Raw genomic sequence first — 22,211 nt, forward strand, 5'->3', positions numbered from 1 at the left:
GGTCCTGGTTTTCTAATGAAGGATTGGAAACTGAGTTCTGCTTAAATAAGCAGGAAAAAAAAAAGAGATGTGATTATTTTTCACTCATTAGCATTTAAGTCAGTAGCAGGATATTTCACAAGTTTTAGATAGATTTTTTTAAAAGTAGATTTAGTTAGTATTTTGTTAAGTTTAATTTTTATAGTCACATATGCAAGTAATTGATAGAAAGGCAGATTATCTACATATGCCCCACTGCATTTAACCATGATAAATAAAAATATCTGTCTGTAACTTCAGAACTAGATTCTAACAAGGAAGAGTCTGCCTACTACACTCCAGAAGAACAAAACAGATGCAGGTCTACCCAGAATCTGGTTCTTAGGCCAGATGGACTTTTATTACACGTCATGGTCTGTCTGACAGGCTTATAAACAAGATATAATCTTGTCTATGATTAATATTTTCCCTTACATAAATATTTGAAAGACACAGTATGTATCTTTTCTATCAATGTGCTAAATAAGCTACTAATCTTCAAGATATTTTGAATTTTATGCATTAATGAAATTGAGATCCTCAAACAAACATTGTTTTTCCTCAAAGTCTGCATACAGCATTTCCATTACATGAAAGGCAGAGTGGAAAAACATGTTCATGGTTTCACTTTGATTTCCACAACTTCTTTTGTCAGAGGCCACATGCCTACTTGGAATTATTATCCAAAGTGTAATTCTTCACAAGCAGACTAATAAATGGTATAGTACCATTTTCCTCACAATTATGTTTTAAGAATGTGGCAAGTCCCTATTGCTGGTGTAGAAAATGAAATTAGCCCCTTGGAGAGGGTATGATCAATGCCGTGTTAATCTAACCTTCAGCTTTAATGATATGCATGAGGATTCCCCCTGATGCTGAAATATTGTTTTAAGAGTTCCTGTCTTTTGCTGAAAGGGGACTGGGTGGAGTGGCTCCTGAGGATCTGCTTTCCTTCTCCGCTTGTGTGCGCGTGTGTGCGCTCGTGTGCACGCGTGCTTAATAGGGACAAAATAAATGAAAATATTTTAAAATTTCTTTTTCAGATAATTTGCTTTGCTGAAATGCTTTAGGTAAAAGTTATAAAAGATAAAATCCTTGCAAAACTTATAAAATTATCCACATTTCATAATTTAGAATTGCTGGCCACACCTACAAGAAGAACAACAAGCAACTCGCTGTTCCCGTTCAAAATACAACCATGGAAAAATATGCTCCACATTCAAGTTCACAACTTCTTTCAAAGGGCACCAGGGTGAACAGATTGTGTCAGCTTAAAGAGTGTTCTGGGGAGTGGGCTGTGAAGGAAAGGCGCTGCATGTTTCCATCCCAGAAGGACTGCTTTGTTTTGGTCTCTCGCTTTCTCTCCCTCTCCCCCTCCCTCTCTCTCTCTCTCTCTCTCTCTCCCTCTCTCCCTCCCTCTCCTCTTTTACTAATCATATATGTATTTGATTCTTATGTACCTGTTAAAACTCTGTGCCCTTTTTATCACACTGCTGAGCAGAAATATAGTACTAAGGATGCAGTTTCTATTTGTAGTAGTTATCATGTTAAGAGAATAATCTAATTCCACTTGTGACCAAAGTCCAACCTGAAAAAGTAAAAGTCATGCTGAAGCATTCACTCAGCTTGATGTCTCCTTGAGTTCTTAATAAATTCATTCCAACTCAACAAAATATGGGATCCCTAATTGTACCTGCAGGGCACCTCTCAATTATCAAGTTATTCTTACAGTTCATCAATTGTCTGATTTCCATGAACTTGTACACTTAACTTCCTCAAAATAAACTGCAGTAACCAACTGGGTAGTTTTCAATAATCAAATCTATATATCCTTTCAGTATGCTTATGCTGAATGTATTTCTTGCTCAATTCTGTTCAAGGGAGACATGAAATAGAGGACTTATGTATAATTTTATAAACTCTTATTTAGCATATTAGGGGAATTAACTGCCAATAACTTGGGATATTATCCTCTGATTCTGACAGCAATGTGCAACCATAGGAGATTTTCAGAGTCATTATTATGATGATTATCAAAATTATTACTATTATTATTTAATACCCATTAGCCTACTTTTCCATGCTAACATTTATGAAAGAAGTTTTACTCTTAGATTTACTTCCTATCCAAACAATTTTATGCAAGTGTATGAAATTATTCTACCTTTTATCAGTTATCTTTAAGTTTTTATTTTTAAAAATCCACCTTGGTTTCCTACTGGGTAGTTCATAGAAACATTCCAAAGCAATGAGCACTGGTCAGAAGTAAAGCTCTTAAAAAAGTAAAAGATGCAATGGGTGGGAAGTAGCAGAGCACAGAGTTCAGCAATGTAGAGCACAGAGTTCTAAGGGAATCTTTCCTCACCCTCTGTCACTTTGGTATAAAGTCTCATGTACTGAAGAGCCTCCCATGCATTGCTTTCTGCTCTGCCTACATTATAATTTACCCTTTCTAAAAAGTAGTAGGTTATTTATTGTTTACTGTTTTGTTCCTTCATCATCTCATCTTATCATCAATATAACACTATAAAAATATTAAATTTAAAAAAAATCTAGGATATACCAGACATCATTCCAGGCATAGGAGTTAAAATTATGAAGAAAGATCCCTCTTGCTCTCAAGTTGCATGAAATTTATCAGGAAGGACTGGGGAAAAAAACAGGTAAGCGTAATGCCACGTGACAATTCTGTAACTGGGGTAGGCAGAGGATTCCATGGGACCATAGTGAAGTGATGCCTAAAGCAGTGTTGGAGGACAAAGAAGATTTGCTGCACAGTGTGACTCTTCAAGAGAAGTCTATGCTTAGACTTAAGAAATGAATCAGGTTAGCCACATGAATGGCCTTCCAAGCAGAGGGAAGCATGTGGGACATCTGGGCAATGGCAAGCAGTAGAGTATGAAGGAACAAATATTGCAAAGGCAGAAGGAGAATGAAGGGAGAAAAAGTAAGGGTAGAGAGACAAAGTTTTCTACAGATCAGGAAAAAAATTCAAACATTATGCTTAGGCAATATGGAACCTGTGAAGAATTTTCACCAGATCCACATTATGGAAATGTTTGGCTGAAAATGAAGTAGCACTAGAAACAGGACTAGAGACCACCTGGGAGACCATGTAGTAATTCAAAGCTTTCTGTGATCTTTACTAGAGAGTGTCTGTACCCTAGACTGCATAACATGTGAATCTGGCGGAGGCAAAATTAATTTCCCAGTAGATAACTAGACCATAACTCAGGGTTGGGACTAGGGTAAGGCAAGTGAAACAGTTACCTTGGGCACAAAATTTAAGGGGGCAGCAATAAACTCAATAATCAAGATAAATAATATTTAGAGCAGTATCTTTAACAATGAATACAAAAACAAATCCATGGTGAATGAAATATCAAAAATTTAAATAATGACAGTAACTGGATACTTTGGGGGTATATGTAGATATGTGAAAACAGACTAACTTCCCATACAGTGGGTTCCTTTTCCATCTTATTTAGAGAATTTCAGTTTATTCACTCAGTGTGGCTAACAACTAACTCACCTTGGAAGCCGAGAAAAAATGCCGGCTGATACCGATGTCAATACATCATCCAAACGACCTGATGGTTTCCCTTTGAGAATCCAGCTGACGACCAGTTCAAGAAGCATTAAGGAAATGAAAAATGGGGTTGCCTGGAAAGGAAATGGCACAAAAAAGATGCTATTGTGCTTGGTATGAAATTCTTCCACATTTCCTGATTAGTCATTCCAGAAATGGGAGGCCCAAAGTGACATCTCATAGCAGGAGAAGGTATATACTTATCCTAGAGGATCACTTCCTCCCAACAGGCAAAGAAATCTGATTATTTCAGACATATACTAAACAGGTGCTCAAAATCTATCATCCAATTTGGAAATGAAATATAACCATAGATGTAACCATGATAATTCTGCCAAGAAAACAATAAGCTTAGGGGGGATGAGTTTTGAGTTAGACCTAAAAAAAAAAAAAATACATTTTTAAAATAAGTACAATAATCAGATGTCTGTTATCTCCATGATTAAGACAGATTCTCTTTAAAAGTCTTCACTTAGGATACACATATTTCTAGTTATTCATATTAGAACTGCAGGAATGACAAAATTGAACCTATAGGAACAAAGCATTTTCTTCCAAGTATTTCAGAGAATATGATCATTTATATGATCATTTAAAATGTGTATTTAAAACATCATTCAAATTTTATTCACTCAGACTTAGTTTTGTGTTATAATAAGTGTTTTTAGGCTCCGCTACAGATGACAAATACTGAGCAAAGTTTGGTGTTAAAACACAAAAAATAACGATTTATGAAGATGTGAGTATCACATTTTTCTTCTTAAAAAACTAGGAAAGGAATAATATCAAATCCTGAAAAAGTCAGGGGTTTCACTCACTTGGAAGCTGGTCATGAGTTCTAAAGTTTTCTAAACTGAAGTCCCAAGAACATGGGACATCTCTGATGTCATTTTTTTCCCCTTATTTCTGGTCTGAACTAGTAAGTGTTATAGGAACAACTTTGACAGGGTGGGGAACTTAGGTATTCAAGTTCTAATTCTGGATATTTCCACTTCCAGTCATAGCCAGGAACCAGAAGTAAAAAGTGCCTCTGAACACTTCAGAATTTCAAAGAAAACTTGGTTCAAGTTCAAACTTAGGAAGTCAGAGTTGGACTTAGTCAGCTCTATATCCATTCTGCAGAACTACTCTACCAAATTAAAGAGGAAATAGTTTCCTGGGAGGTGGTTTGCCCTTTAAAACCAAAATTGTTACATAGTTTACTGATGTCATATAACCATTTGACACTGAGCTTCTGACAACTAAATTTGTAACACCACTATGTCTAGGAAAACTTTGTAAAGCTTTATCATATTCTGTAGTGACATATCCAAGGAGAGGAATTTAATAGGAGAAACTGGTTATGGATATCGTACAGAAATTCAATTCAAGTAGAAATTCTAATGTTGCTCCATGCCTTTATAAAGCTGAATTATTTTTTATTAGAATTTAATAATTTGAAGAACGAAAGTGAACAAAACCCCAGGATGTGTTTAACATACTTATTAAGACAAAAGCAACAGTGGCCTTTTCCCAGATAGTCTCACCTGCTTTACATAATCAGGCACCTCTTCCAGGGTTTCAAATGACGTTTCACTGGGCTTCATCATATAAAATATCATGCGAATTCCCTGGGAAACTGAAACATCCTGTTGGGCTTCTGGGTTCATGTCTGCCCTTGTCTGATTCCCAGCTGGAGAATATTTGTGATTCTGTGGTTGAAGCCAGAGGCTGAACAAAGAGGATGAGAGCTGAGCTGCACAGAACAAGTCCTTGGTCAGAGAACAGCTAGAAACAAAGCTCCACGGAGAACACAGCCAACAGAGGATTCTGTGTAGAGAGACAGGAAAACACAGGCACCAAGAAAGAGCTCAGAATTTTGTGGGTGTAGGACACGTGAGGGAGGGGAAGGGGAGGGATCATGACCAAATCAAAGATAAACACTGGAGTTTGACTGTAGGTGGAGTAACTTAACATCAAAAAGAAAAGAAGAAAGAGAGAGAGAGAGAGAGAGAGAGAGAGAGAGAGAGAGAGAAAGAAGGAAAGAAAGAAAGAAAGAAAGAAAGAAAGAAAGAAAGAAAGAAAGAAAGAGAAAAACAAAAACAGAAAAACAAAACAAAAACATGATACAGCCTTAGAAAGGGGAAGAAAAAAGTGCTAACAGGTGAAAGTTCACTCTGAAAAAGTGGACAGCAATTCAAGACTCAGATCACAAAAGGAAAATTCTTTTTTTTTCCTTTGAAATTCACATTGTGTTCTGTGCGTCCTCTCCTCACAGAGTCCTATTTCCTGCAAGGACAGGGTGCTCTAATCTCAGTAAGACTAAGCTTCAAAGTCAATAAGCACTGACGGTATCACATTGATTGCCTATAGATTTCTGGATTTGTATGGTGTTAACTTCGAATGTTTGCAAACCAATTTAGAGGCATTTGGCTTGTTACATGATCTACCATGTTTAATGGAACCTTGACTGATCACATGCGTATTCTTCTGAGCACTTATGGAGACTCTCTGATTGAAGAAGCTGCCAAGATGTTGCTGCAAGACTGTTATCTGTGTTTCGCAGGAGGAGCCTAAGTTGATTACGCCCTTTCAGGGAGATTAGAGGGCACTTCACTGATTGCATCACCAGTGAATGAGGGAGTTTCCTGAACAGCCTCAACTCTTCACCTAGAATGGCTATGATCACCCTTTAGCTACCAACCCATCTTTTAAACATGTTTGTGTAAATTTCATTAAATTATCAATACATGACTATTTTAGGAAAAAAATAGAAACTATAGATAAACAATAAATAAATTGCTACCCAGAGACACTATTAACATTTTGGTGTGTGAATAGTCAATTCTGCTGTTATGGGACATACAAACTGCTAAAAATCAGGATAGTTTGCAAAGCTGTGCAATAAAAACTATGAGGCTTATGAGAAAAATGGGATTTGGGTACAATACTCAAAAACTTTGTAATAATCCATAAGGAAAAAAAAAGATCAAGACCTAATAAAAACTGTACTACACTTTTACACATGCATGTTACATGGTTAGGAATAAGTATGGTGCTTCATCTTGAAAAAAACCTGACATTTATTTGTGGAAGTGAGCATTGGAAGAGTGGCACAACCTGAGTTATTGTGGAGTCATCAACTTATCAGGAGTTTGCTCCACTGAGCATGTGGTTAGACAGCCTCCCCCCGCCCCACTGGCTGCAGAGGTGTATGTGTGCGTTATGTGTATACATTCCAAGAGGTAAATACAAAATCACTTTAAGTACTTAAAGTAGCAGACCATTAATACGAAGAATTAGTTACAGAAATTATAAAAGAAGTGAAAAATCCAATGAGAAGAAAGAAGAACTCTAGGGATTAATATCAATAGGAAGTCACTAGCATCTTTAAGCTACAGGGACAAAAAAAAAAAGGAGGGTGTGTTAACGCTGCTCAGGGACTGGGTCACTCATGGAAGGTCTGAACCCCAATGGGCCTAAGGAGATCATCGGCCATGGAACAAACTCCAAAAACAATAACAAATGTAAGAGGATGAGAAAAGAGTATGATGGCTACTCCCTTCTTACAGCCAACCAATCTCCCAGCAATACCTCCCATTGGCCTAAGTGAGTCAAAGCCATTTAAAAGAAAAGCCTAGGAGAGGAAGTCTCTGGCCAGGAGGGAATACAGAACAGGGAAGAAGGGGAGGAATGCATCCAAAGAAAAAGCCAACCAAGGACCAGCACACCATTATAACTTACTTGTTTCTCCACTGTTGTGCAATTAAGTGTAGTTTTCCAGTTCTGGCTAGTAAATTTAACGCAACAATAAACATCATGGTATAAATATCTCATACACTTGTGTACATTTGGTATTAAATAAATTCCTAGCAGTGGAATTATGTTGTTGAAGGGTATGTAAAATTTATGCTTTGATAGTTGCGGCCAAATTCACCTCCAGAATTGTCTTTCACTCTTGCTGACACTGGATACTCTCAATCGTTGATAGTTTTAAGCCTATTGGGCAAAATGACATCTTGCCTTAATTTGCATTTCCCTAGTGACTTTGAAAATCTTTGCAATACATTTATTAGTCATTTGTTTTTCTTAGTGTGTGATTTATTTTTAAATATATGTTGCGGGGCGCCTGGGTGGCTCAGTTGGTTAAGCGACTGCCTTCGGCTCAGGTCATGATCCTGGAGTCCCGGGATCGAGTCCCACATCGGGCTCCCTGCTCGGCCGGGAGTCTGCTTCTCCCTCTGACCCTCCCCCCTCTCATGCTCTCTATCTCATTCTCTCTCTCAAATAAATAAATAAAATCTTTAAAAAAAATAAATATATGTTGCATGTGATTTTATATTTTCTATACTGATTTATACGCTAATTGGATTCTACATATATGTATTTTGCTCCTGTATATGGCAAATGTTCTCTCAGTCTTTATTTTTTTTCGACTTTGTTACCTATATGTTGTCATATAGCAATTGTAACTTTGTGCTTACTGCTATCTTTTATTTTATTACTTTTATTTTATTGCTTTTATTACTTTATTACTTTTAGTTTGTTACTTTATTTTAATACTTCTGCCTTTGGGTCTTGTTCATGAATGTTTTCTTCCAGAATTCTACAAAAACAACCTTCTGTGTTTTCTTCTAGGACCTTTCAGTTGTTCCTTTAGTCATCCCGAGTTCAGTCTCTATATGGTACGAAGTCATTATTTCGTGTTACCCCCTCTCTGCCTGCCCTGGATGGATCCCAGTTCCTCCCACACCACTCCTTGAAGTCACTGCTTTCCACGCTACTCTCTGACCTATGTGCGCTGTGTCCAGGCTCTCCACTCGTCCCACTGGTGTGTCTATTCTTGTACTCTATCACGTTGCCATAATTAGTATACTACCATAATAAATTCTAGTAACTTGTAGAACAACTTTTCATTTGTGAGTTGTTTTTCAAAAATTTTAAATTATTTTTCACATTTGTTCTAATGGATCTATTTAAACGAAACTTGAAAAATTCTATTGGCATTTTAAGTGGAACTTCATTAGATTCATGGATTGATTTGGAAGAATTGACATCACAGGCACTCAATAAACGTGTCTGGAACAAATGAACGTAGACACTACCATCATTTAAACCTCATTCTATATTTAAGTGATGCCAATGCTAACTACCAATTCCTTATCCTCTCCATTCTTTTTTTTAAAGATTTTATTTTTAAGTAATCTCTCCCCCAATGTGGGGCTCAAGCCCACAACCCTGAGATCAAAAGTCACACATTCCACCAACTGAGCCAGCCAGGCACCCCTATCCTCTCCATTCTTTTTGTACTGGCACAGGTGGCAAAGTTTTCTTTCTTTTATTTTTTTTCACCAGAAGGTTATAAATATAACTGTATATCTTACCATGATTTTTTAACCTATATATGTGAAGAATACCTTGGCTAAATATAAAATCTCTAGCTCAAAAATTAATTCCCCCCAAAATCAACAGAGACAAAACACTTTGGCTAAAACCTGTCAGGTGAAACAAGATATATGGAATAGATGGTTTAAAGCCTATACCAGAACCAGAAAGAAGCCTGAGATAGTTCCAGGTGCTTTCCTGTCCGGTTTCTATCCAAAGACTCCTAGTCAATGGGGCCTTGTTGGCAGTCCCTTCTTTCACCTAATTAAGGTGAAAATACTTAGGAAGAGCCTGATATGAGGGATAAGCATCCTGTGAGAACTCAAGACATGACAACCTGCTGCACTATGCTCTCATTTGCAAATAAATCAGAACAAAAAGACATCAGAAGCTTTTTGTACTGAACAGACATTTAAAAAAAGCTGATATGGAAATTCTAGTGATACTGATAACTGTCCCGCCAAGAAAGAGAGATCACAGTAATTTGAACAGGGAAAGTTTAATATAAAGAATTGTCAGTTTTGACATTGTCTGTAGAAATACTTTTCTAGATATGTCCTCTTAGGCAAGAGAAACAAAAGCCAAAATAAACCATTGGGACTACACCAACATAAAAAGCTTTTTCACAGAAAGGGAAATCATCAACAAAATGACAAGGCAACATACTGAATCAGAGAAGATACTCGGAAATTATATATCTGATAAGGGGTTAATATCGTGTGTGTGTGTGTGTGTGTGTGTGTGTATAAATTCGTACAATTCAACATTAAAAAATACAAATAATTCAAATAAAAATGGGCACAGGACCTGAATAAACATCTTTCCAAAGAAGACATACAGAAGGCCAACAGACACATGAAAAGATGCTCAACATCACTAATCATCAAGAAAATGCAAGTCAAAACCACAATGAGATATCACCTCACACCTGTCCGAATGGCTGAAATAAAAAAGGCAAAAAATAACAAGTGTTGGTGAGGATGTGGAGAAAAAGTAACTCTTGTACACTGTTGGTGAAATGAGAATTGGCACAGCCACTATGTAAAACAGTGGAGGGTCCTCAAAAAATTAAAAGTAGAATTACCACATGATCCAGTAATTCCACTACTGGAAATTTACTCAGAGAAAATGAAAAGACTAATTTGAAAAGATACATGCACTCCTATGTTTATTGCAGCACTATTAACAATTGCCAAATTATGGAAGCAACGCAAGTGTCCACCCATAGATGAATGGATAAAGAAGTGGTATATACACACAATGGAACACTACTCAGACACAGAAAATAATGAGATCTTGTCATTTGCAACAACATGGATGGGCCTAGAGGGCATAAAGCTAACTGAAGTAAGGCATGCAAAGACAAATGTCATATGACTTCACTCATATGTGGGATTTAATAAACAAAATTAATTAACAAACACAGAAGAAAAAGACAAACAGACTCAAACAGGAAAACAAGTGTTGGTTGCCCGAAAGGAGATGGGCAGTGAGATGGGCAAAATAAAGGGGTTTGAGAGTACTCTTATTGTGATGAGCACTGAGTGATGTAGAGAATTACTGAATCACTAGATTGTACACCCAAAAGTAACATAACACTGTATGTTAATTCTACTTCACACAAGTAAAAAATAAAAAAGAACTGTCCGCTATAATAGGGAACTGGAGTAACGAGGGAGTGCCTAATAAAAATTGAGGGAACTCTAAAAAATATAGGAATAGCAGAAGTAAGAAGTAGCCACTACCCTTGGGGCTGGACTGAGGAACTTACTGGAAATTGTGTTGGAAGAGGTCATTGAGAGGACCATGTTCACTAGTTGACCATCAGACTGGACTCACCCTTGTCCATGGAATGCACAATCTGCCCCCTATGCCCACAGCATTGTGCCTTCAACAATGACTATCCAGGGCCTGCTTCTGACAAAGCTTAGCATCATCTCGGCTAGCATAGAAAAAATATTTAGAAGACTCAGACCCATTTTCACAGTCAGCCAATAAAGTATGAATTTAGAGGTGAGAGGCAATAAACTTTTTTTTTTTTTTCCTTAGAGAGAAAAGAGAGAGAGCTCGAGTGGGGGGAGGAAGAAAGGGGCAGAGGGAGAGAGAGAATCCCAAGCAGGCTCCACACTCAGTGCAGAGCCTGACATGGGGCTTGATCTCACGACTCTAAGGTCATGTCCCGAACTGAAATCAAGAATCACACGCTTAACTGAGTCACACAAGCATCCCAAGAAGCAATAAACTTCTAACACAAGACAGGACAATTTTTAGTAATTATAGAAAGTCTTCATCACAGTCTCTTCTGCATGTGATACTTAGCCGTAATGTTTATAAAATTATAAATCATGTAAAAACCATTTTTTTATGTGATGCTCATTGTAAGAGAAGTGGAGGGAGAGAATCTTCACATACTATTCTGCATTTTCTTTTAGCATTTAACATTTCAGAGTAAAATTAAGTCTGAGTTCAATGTGACTTTTTTCCCCCTTAGGTTACTCAGTTCTGCCTCTTGCATGCTTGTGGAATATTTTTACGCCTTTGAAATTAAATCATTTTGGTGTGTTACTTCTTCCTATAGGTATATCTTGAAGAAGTAAGCTTCTTGAAACTCAGATTTCAAAACCTCCTTTACTTCAAGGAAATTTTCTGGGTTTTTTTCCTATTGTTTTTGTCCCATTTAATTTTTATACTTCTTCACAAATGTGATTTATCTGTTTATCAGATCCCATTTGTCTTCCGTATTCACATATTGTCTCTGAGCTTTCTCAACTTTTGTTTTGTAATGCAACTGGTTTGTTCAAACCAATACTTTTGGTATCTTTTTTCTTCACTGTTTCTTCCTTCTGGTTCTACTTTAAATTCTACATTGACATTATTTGTTTTCTTAAACCCTTCCCTTGTCTTAGTTCCCCTATTATGTCTATTTCTTATCACATAATTTCATTTTCCTTCTAATTTATTTCCTATTTAACTTCTTCATGTGCATAAACAGTTCTGCCTAAAATTATTCTTACTTTCCTGGGGGATCATAAGGAAGTCCTTCATCTACTTTTGGCAATCTCTTTCTCTGCCCTCATCCTCAACTTGTTTATTCTTGAATGGATACAGGTCTTTCGATGCTTTTCCCACCCCTAAAAGATGTGGATAACTATTTCTTGGTAATATACCTCCAGGTATATGTGGCACTTCAGAGTTTAGGTTCATCTCATCAGTTCAACCTAAGGAGATGGAGGAGGGGATGTGAATATGGTCAGTCTCTACCAATCACTGCATGCTTTTTTAGTAGTTTGGAATTGTTGTATTTCTAACCAGCTTTCCTTGTCTTCATTCTTGCTCTTTGGCCTCCTCTACACCAGTCATACAAAAAGACCATTTAATATAGTCTTTCTGTAATTTCTATCTATTGAGGCTGGGGAGTGTTGATGGCCTATTATGGAGGGTTTCCAGTCAAAAAATTTGCCTTTTGATTTTGGACAATTTGCCAACTGGGAAAAAAGGATTTGTTTATAGAAAAGCTTCTCCGTCCCTGGCTTTTCTCTTCTGTGAGAAATTCTATACTCCCTTCCACCCCAGATGGTTCCATCCTCTTGAGCTGTCATTGGCCCTAAAGGCAAAATCACTCCAATTAGAGTAAGCCAGTTTCAGCCATATCTCTTATCACCAGTTCTGAGTATTTGCAGATTACAGGGTTTATCTAATACAGCAGAGGGATCAAACTCTGCTTTTGAAAAACTGGGCTGGAGAAATAGCTAGTTATCTTTCTACTAATTGTTAAGAATAACACATCAAGGTGAACTTCAGGGTGGATTCAAGAAAGGGGACCCTGACCTGCATTCCTGTTGTTTCTCCTTTTATTATAAGGACACCAGTCCTATCAGATCCTACCCTTGTGACCTCATTTAGCCTTAGATATCTCCAAACCCAGTAACATTGGGGTGCAGGGCCGCAACATATGAATTCTGGGGAGTCACAAGTCAGTCTGTAACACTTTTCCATACATCCTTCTCTTTCATCATTTGAGACAATTTCTTCTCTTACATCACCATTTTTAAAAGTTTATTTTTTCTGCAATTATAAAAACAATATATGTTCACTATAGAAAAAGAGAAAAATGCAGAACATACTTAAGAAAAAAAGTCGTCATAATCCCACCAATCAGATTAGTGCCTTATTAATATTTTAATGTACATCCATGTTTAAGGTTTTCTCAGGGACATTATTTTACATAAATGAGTCCACACTTTATGTATAATTTTAAGTGCACTTTTTTAAAAATTGGAAGCCTCATGATGAATGACAAAGCCTAAAAATGGCAGATGATTTGGTCTCTGAATCACCACCTGGAGAGCTCTCTATCAATTTAGATTTTTTTTTATTTAAATTAAATTACCAACATATAGTACATCATTAATTTCAGATGTAGTGTTCAAGAACTCATACAATGTAGAGTATTAGATAAGCAAAATTTAAACTTATAATGTGTTTTGTGTTTCAGTTGTTATTCTTTGAGCCTAATGGTGCCCTAATGTCAACAAAAAAGCACTAGAGGGTTTTGAACAGAAGTGTCACATAATCTGAGGTAGCTATTAAAACCATCAGTCTGGTTTCCCTGTGAAGAATAGACTTTTAAGGGGGAGGGGCCTGGAGAGAAGTGATTGAGGTAGTCCAGGTACTACATGTTGGTGACTTTCACTAGGATGGCTTCAGTGGAAGTAGTGAGAAGTGGAAAGATTCTGGATACTTTTGATGGTAAAGCTGACAAGGTTTACTAACAGATTGGATGAGGAAACATATGTACTTTCAAGTCTGGTTTAAGCAAACGAAAGAAGAGTTTTGTTTACTACAACAGACAAATCGAGGGATTTGGCTTTAAACATGAAATGAGATGCCTGTGGGCATCTAAGTGGAGATGGGTCCAGCAGTTGGATATATAAATCTAGAGCTGAAAGCTCAAAATAGGAGATTCGGCTATGAATAGAAAGAAGAAGTGCTGACAAGAATAGAAGAGCTACAAGCGAAACATAAGAATGATTTCCACATATAGACTCTTCAACCATGTCTGTAGGCGTAAACAATCCTCATTTTGATTTGAAAACCATTTTTTACATTGATTTTATTTGCATGACATTTTTGTAGTTCAAATACAGAAAACATAAAATATAATCGTCACATTACTATGAATAGTCTCATTACAGAAGTAATTGAAATGATCCATCCTATTCTTAAGATACAGTAGAGAAAGCATGTATTTTAAGAAACTGCCAAACTGCTTCCCTAGTTGTATGTACCATTTAGCATGGTATCTCCACCAGTATGAGATGTCTAGTTGCTCTGCCTGCTTTCTAGCCCTTGGTATACGTAGGCTTATTTTTATTTTCATTATGTTTTTCAGACCTAAAAGGCTGCATAATTTGTGGAGAATATATTGTCATAACACAATGTTCATTATTTTCATTCCTATATGTTTTGAGGGCACTTTTTAAAAGAATATAGCTATTTGTTGCCAAAATTTTAATATTGCCTCTAAGAATGTTTGAATCCTTTGTATTAATACTTTTCATTAGAAACTGGCACCATATGAAACTTAAATCAATCTCTATTTTCTTAGATCAGATTTTTATTACTTCTGGCCAAAGTCCTCTCCACAGCTTAGAAGGCAAAGATCAGGTAGAACATGATCTTTAAAGAAATTTATGGCATACAGTTGAGTTCAGAGCATAAAAAACAAATAGTATTTCAGAAGTTATTTCTTTAAAATCCCATCAAGCTAATACATCTCATTGTTATTTTAACAGTAGTCAGTGCCAAAAGAGCAACTCAAAGTGCTGCACACATATCAGTGTCAGAATGGATGTAACTTGCTCTTTATAGGATTGATTTTGAGTCAGTGTTGGAGTTAACCCAAATGCACAGTGCAGAATAAAAGAATGTGGAAGATCTCAAGAGTATTTCTTGAAATAGCTCATGAGGTTCTCTGCAAAGAGAAGAATTTCTTTTGGAAAATACAAAGTAATGCATATACCACTTAGAGATTAATCTCGTGAGTAACAAATATTTTAAAGGTTCTGACAAGTCCAGCAGCAAATAAATTTATTTTAATTTGCTCAACTTGCAGTTTCTCAATTGTAATTTACTACAGAATTCGTATTACTCTCACACTTGTGAATACCTGGTAGAACATGTATTACATACTGCATGGTTTGGGGATTGCTAGTTAAATTAGGGTCTCTGTATGGCCATTTCTCTTTTAGGGAAAGAACGGACACTTCTTTGGTCATGGTAATTACTGCCCATAATCTAAGGGAAAAATCTTAGCCAAAAAAATGAAAGCCTTGTATATGATTCAAAATAAGTAAAAAGGCAAGATTAGTGTTCTATACTACATATAAAAGTATGTTTCTAATAATACCAGCAGATCAGACGAAGTCCTTTACCTAAATATCCATCACAGGAACTGCTGCCTGCTGATGAAAGGACCTGTGAACCTTCTTTTATGAAGCAGGGTTGAAGCAATTCATCGTAGCCATAAATCCAGGTCTTATCATTCTCTAGGACATGTGGTTAGGAATTTCTCCCTAGTTTCAGTACCAAGAATAATGTGTTTCTCCTGAACAGCACTGGCGCTATTTAATTTTATGGATGCTATGAATCACCTACCTAATCATGTTTCCCACTTCAGATGGTTTAATATGTAGCTTAGTGCCAAATTTATGCTAGATTTATGCTAGTGTATAGCACTCAAGTGGTAGCATACCAAACTCACCCCTGGATCCACATTGATTCCTGCCTATATTTTCCTTGCTTAATTTTTATCACCTATTTTACTCTGCTGAATTAAGCTTTATTGAGTATATTGGTGTTAGATATTTTAATTCCATCTTGTCATGAGGTAAAGAAAAGTTAATAGATTGTTTAACGAATAAAATGAGCAATTCTCTAGTTAGTGCCTCATTTTGACAGGCATTCTCAGGAGACACTTGTAAATTTTTATTATCCTCACAGAAGCACAGATTGTAATTAAGAAGAGCCAATTTCTGCTGGGATCAGGCTGCTGGTGATGCAAATGGAAAAAACTAAAGATGTTTAGGAACTAATTCAAGATCCAATTCCAAACTGATGAATTTTTCATTGTATTTAATTTTTATTTCAAGAATTATCTTCCCAAATAAACACATGTCAATACTTTTGAATCATAGTTGACTTTTACTTCAAGTTTTTTCTTGGTGGAAGGGGATTAAACTTATTCTCTGTTTTGTATAAGGAAGGAACCCTGCCACTACGTACTTCAAATATCTAATGGGGATATCTGAATCCTCAGTTTGGGGTGCAGCAAATAAAGGTCTACAATGCATTAGAAAAAAAAAAAAACACAGTTATTAACACATGCTTCCGCACGGTCTCCCCATGTCTTCCTTCTCCAGGAAGTTCAGGAATCCTCCGCTGAGGAGGGGGATTCTTGTTGGAAAAGGACAGTCCCAACTTGCTGATAAAACCCGAATGTCTAACTCTGTCCTTGAGGCTAGATGACTCCACCACACTACCAGAATTTGTTTGAACCATAATGAATCACTGTGATATTGTTGCTCTCACCTAGTAAAGAATCCTTGTATCCCATTTGAAATTAGAAGTATGCAAAAGATAACTGTTCACTTTTATTGCCACCACTGGAAAATTAATTGTCCTCTTCAGAGGAATGAATCGGTTGCCTCATGATCTGATCGCTACTCTTTTCATTCATGAAAAAAAACCCTCCTAAGTCACAGGGATTTTTCAAAATAAAAGGTAAGACACCTCACACAAACATATCCAAAACCACATACTTTCTGCACCTTCCCCACTGTCTCAGAACTACATCAAAATTTAAAATTTCTACTCCTCAAAAGTCACTGTCATTTTCACTGAAAATGAAAAGATGACCCAGACTGGGAAAAATTTTTTATAAATCTTATATTTGATAAAAGACTTGGTCCAAGATCAACAAATAACTCAAAACTCAAAAGCAACCTACTTTCAAAAGAGATTTGAGTAGACACTTCACCAAAGATCATTCAGATGGTAAATTAGCACCTAAATAATCAATGTCACTAGTTGTTAGGGAAATGAAAATTAAAACCACTACACATCTATCCATTCTAGGATAAAATTTAAAAGACTGGTGATATTGAGTGTAAGGATATGGACGGAATGTGAGGATATGGACCCTCATTGACTACTGATGGGAAAAGAAAATGGTAAAATCATGATGGAAAGCTGTCGGGCATATTCTTTAAAAATTTAAACATACACTGACCTTATGGTCCATCCGTCTAACTCCTAGAAATGTCAATATTGAGCTCATCATTGTTTATCACTGCCACCCTCCTCCTACTACCATTGTCAAGGCTGTGATCTTTCCTATATAATTACCTCTGTGAAGGCTGCCACTTTTTAGAGTATATATGTTTCTATAGAGTTTTTTTTAATTTTATTTTGTTATGTTAGTCACCATACATCATTAGTTTTTGATGTAGTGTTCCACGATTCATTGTTTTCGTACAGAAACATCCTAAGTATATCAGCTTTTCATTCACAACAGATTGAGAGAGACAGAGAGAAAGAGAAAGTTTGAAATACACCATTTCACAGGATTTTTGAACTTCATAGATCTTATTATCATGCTGTGAAATAATCTGCAGCATCCATGCTTATGTCTAGGACCGTGCAATGTCCTACTGTGTGCATTCATGGTAGGCAGTGGGCTAGGAGCCCAGATCATTCCTGCATTCGGGCAGAGGCCTCCCAGCCCAACAACAAAGGGAGCATAGCTGGCAAGTTCTAGTTTCAAATTAGTTCCAACCTGCAGCAGTGTCTCCTACAAGTATGCGGAAATGCTGGACTTCTTCTTTTTAAAAATCCATTAATACATTAATAACTCTGAAGACTCCACTAAAAAACTACTAGAACTGATAAATGAAATAAAGTTGCAGGATACAAAATTAATACACAGAAATCAGATGCATTTCTATATACTAATAATGAAGTAGCAGAGAAATTAAAAAAAAATCCCATTATATTACACCAAAAATAATAAAATACCTAGGAATAAACTTAACCAAAGGGGTGAAAGATCTGTACTCCAAAGACTATAAAACACTGAAGAAAGAAATTGAAGATGACACAAAGAAATGGAAAGGTATTTCGTGCTCACAGATTGGAAAAACCAATATTGTTAAAATGTCCGTATTACCAAAGCAGTCTACAAATTTAATGCCTTCTCTATCAAAATACCAACAGCATTTTTCACAGAAGTAGAATAAATAATCCTAAATTTGTACAGAACCACAAAAATCCCCAAGTAGCCAAAGCAATCTTGAGAAAGAAGAACAAAGCTAGAGGTATCTCCACCCCAGATCTCAATATAAACTACAAAGCTGTAGTAATCAAAAACAGTATGGTACTGGCACAAAAATAGAGGCAGAATAAGAGCCCAGAAATAAACCTACAATTATATGATCAATTAATCTATGACAAAAGAGGCAAGACTACACAAGGGGAAAAGATAGTCTCTTAAATACATGGTGTTGGAAAACCTGGACAACTACACACAAAAGAATGAAACTGCAACACTTTCTTACACCATACACAAAGACAAATTCAAAATGGATTAAAGACCTAAATATGAGACTTGAAACCATAAAATTCCTAGAAGAAAACATAGGCAGCATTTTCTTTGACACCTGTTGTAGAAACGTTCTCCTAGATACGTCTCCTCAGGCAAGGGAAACAAAAGCAAAATTAAACTGTCTTTGGACAGCAAAGAAAATCATCAACAAAACAAGGTACCTACTGAATGGGAGAAGATACTTGCAGATGATATATATGATAAGGGGTTAATATCCAAAATATATAAAAACAAATTCAATACCAGTAATAATGATAATAATCCAATTAAAAATGGGCAGAGGACCTGAATAGACATTTTTCCAAAGAAGACATAAAAATGGACAACAGATACATGAAAAGATGCTCAATCATCAGGGAAATGCAAATCAAAACCACAATTAGGTATCATCTCACACCTGTCAGAATAACTAGAATCAAAGACAAGAAAAAACAAGTATTGGGGAGGTTATGGAGAAAAGGAACTCATGGTTGATGGGAATGCAAACTGGTGCAGCCACTGTGGAAAACAGTATGGGGGTTCCTCAAAAAATTAAAAACAGAATTACTATATAATCAAGTCATCCCACTACTAGGTATTAACCCAAAGAAAACAAAAGCACTAATTCGAAAAGATACATGGACCCCTATGTTTCTTGCAGCATTATTTACAATAGCCAAAAAATGGAAGCAACCCACATCCATCAATAGAAGAATGGATAAGGATGACATGGTATATATACATAATGGAATATTACTCAGCCATGAAAAAGGTATGAGCTCTTACCATTTGCAATAACATGTTTGGACCTATAGGGTATAAATGATAAGTGAAATAATTCAGAGAAAAACAAGTACCATATGATTTCACTCATATGTGGCCTTTAAAAAACAAAACAAATGAACCGACAAAGAAAAAAAGAGACAAAGCTGGTGGTTGCTAGAGGGGAGATAGGTGTCAGGATGGGTGAAATACATAAAGGTGATTAGTATACTTATCTTGGTTAGCACTGAGTAATGTATGGCATGGTTAAATCATTATACTGTACACCTGAAAGTAATATGACATTATATGTTAATTATACTACAATAAAAAGAATGTTAAAATTCATTAATACATGATTTCTACTAGTTCTTTTTTCTGTCCCCAAACTACCTTTTCAATATACTTTTTTTAAAAAATTTTATTTATTTATTTATTTGACAGAGAGAGAGAGAGAGAGAGGGAGAAGCAAAGGGAGAGAGAGAAGCAGACTCCTTGCCGAGCAGGGGCCCAACGTGGGACGTGATCCCAAGACCTCGGGATCATGACCTGAGCCGAAGGCAGATGCCCCAACTGACTGAGCCACCCAGGTGCCCTTTTTCAATATACTTTAAAGATAAGAAGTATTTGACAGCTCTGCCTAAACTATCAATTTAAATATTTTTTCTTAAATTTATTTGTAATATTCCTTGAAAAAAATTGTGAATTTTCTTAGATGTCATCTTCCTCAGCATATTTGCCAATCCAGGTACTTAATATTTTAACTCTAAAACCCTGAATATTCCTGAAAGTCTTCAAATTTATAGATATGTGGTGTATATTTTTTTTTAAAGATTTTCTTTATTTATTCATGAAAGAGAGAGAGAGAGAAGCAGAGGGAGAAGCAGGCTCCCAAGGAGCAGGGAGACTGATGCGGAACTCGATCCCAGGACCCCGGGATCATGACCTGAGCCGAAGGCAGATGCTTAAACATCTGAGCCACCCAGGCGCCCGATATGTGGTGTATTTCTGATAATTAAACATATTGAGGTAAATTAATAAATATTGCACCTCTCCTCCACGGACAGTAAGGCTACCCACCCCTATTAAAATTTTAAATGACAATTTTAGCAATGATACACTATTTCTGCTGCGTGTATATCACTTGGTATTCTTATGCTAAATGATATGAAAGGAAAAACACTGAAAGGTCTTAGAGATGAAGAACCTCATGTTCACAAAGAAAGCAATACTGAATCGAATGCTGAGTTCCTAGCCAACTGATTTTTAACAGTTTCTTTTACTCACTTAAGAAATTTTCTCATTTGTGCATTTTATAAATAATTAAATATTTATTATTTGCATTTAAGTTATTTTTATTAAATTTTTAGTAAATGTTAGTATTTAGTGATACTGATTTTTGTTGTTTTACTTTTTAATTACCATCTATGGAAAATATTGAGTATTCATTTATGTTTATAATATAAAGTTTCTTCTATAAAAATTGTGTTAATTTTTCAAGTAAAATTAAAGATATTTAAAAAATAATTGGTCTAGCAAAAAATTTTCAAAACTGATAGTTACATAACTGAAGTTTGACTAATATTATTTTATTTAATCTCTATCAAAGGAGGAATATATTATCCCATTTTACAAATGAGGGAGCTGGATATCAGAAAGGTCATATTTATAATTTAATTAGTATTCAAGGTCATATTTATAATTTAAAACATGACCAAAGTCAAGATAATTATGCTGAAGGTAAACACAATATTTTTTTTTATCATTTTTTTTTAAACCATTTAACCAAAGACCTAACTTTGAGGAACCTGCACTTCTGTTAATGACAATCAGGTGAGCCCACCCTTGGGCTATTATGTGTTTGATGCCTTAGTAAAAAATGACTGTAAAAGGGGCAAAAAAGAGGAGGTAGAATGTAGTTTACTGAACAGCTAGGGAGATTGTGAAAATTGAAATAGTGAAGTCTTGGGTGCCTGGGTGGCTCAGTCGTTAAGCGTCTGCCTTCGGCTCAGGTCATGATCCCAGGGTCCTGGGATCGAGTCCCACATCGGGCTCCCTTCTCAGGGGGAGGCCTGCTTCTCCCTCTCCCACTCCCGCTGCTTATGTTCCTGCTCTCACTATCTCTGTCTCTGTCAAATAAATAAATAAAATCTTAACAAAAAAAGAAACAGTGAAGTCTGATTCAAACAATAGGAATATTTTAAAATATGAATTAAAAAAGAAAAAAAAGAAAAATTTCCCACAAACTAACTTCAGAATGCTTTACATTAAATACTTTTTACATTCTATTTTGTGGGAATTATTCAAATATTTAAAAGACTTGGTGATATCCATCAGACTTGAGTGGGATCAGAAACTTAGCCCACTTTAAAAGCTGGCTTATTCTCACTTCTCTAGGTTATTCCTGATCCATACACACTTCGAAACAGAGAATCCCCAGATGCTTTTGGTTTGAGTTTCTGGATACTGGACCTGAACACAACTCATAAAGTGCAAGTTGGAGAGAAGCTAGACAGAACAATGTGAAATCAGCAGCCACTTACTGGACTTGAAATGTTATTCAGAACTGAGCCAATGCAATTTATTTCTATCACTTAATGTTATCATGGAATATTAAAGCAAGTTAACAAAAACGAGAACATCCTTGAAAAAGTGACTCATGTTGTTTTTCCAACTATTTGCAGACTATATCAAAACTGGCAGTGGTCTATTTTTGGGGATTTATGTGACATTTATTATTAGTCTAGTTACCATGTATAGCACAGACTCTTGGTACAGAGAATGCCAAATCAAAAGCTAAAAGCTAAATTTTGGCCAGCATCCATAGGTTAGGTGTGT

The 22,211-nt window shown here is 36.1% G+C and overlaps 1 protein-coding gene across 2 annotated transcripts in view; it reads right to left on the reverse strand.

Annotated features, from left to right (window-relative positions):
* Positions 1-5,256, reverse strand: part of AGMO (alkylglycerol monooxygenase) — a 330,223-nt gene extending 324,967 nt beyond the window's left edge. For both annotated transcript variants that reach the window (XM_028117298.2, XM_088018484.1), the window contains exons 1-2: positions 5,134-5,256; positions 3,551-3,681 (exon numbers count right to left, since the gene is read on the reverse strand). In XM_028117298.2, coding sequence (XP_027973099.1) covers positions 3,551-3,681; positions 5,134-5,256 — 254 coding nt within the window. The remainder of the gene's footprint in view (positions 1-3,550; positions 3,682-5,133) is intronic.
* Positions 5,257-22,211: the final 16,955 nt, after the last annotated feature.

Source organism: Eumetopias jubatus, unplaced genomic scaffold, assembly GCF_037043125.1.
Source record: "Eumetopias jubatus isolate StellerSeaLion01/CBP00866 unplaced genomic scaffold, mEumJub1_p1.0 scaffold_14, whole genome shotgun sequence".
NCBI classification, from domain to species: Eukaryota; Metazoa; Chordata; class Mammalia; order Carnivora; family Otariidae; genus Eumetopias; species Eumetopias jubatus.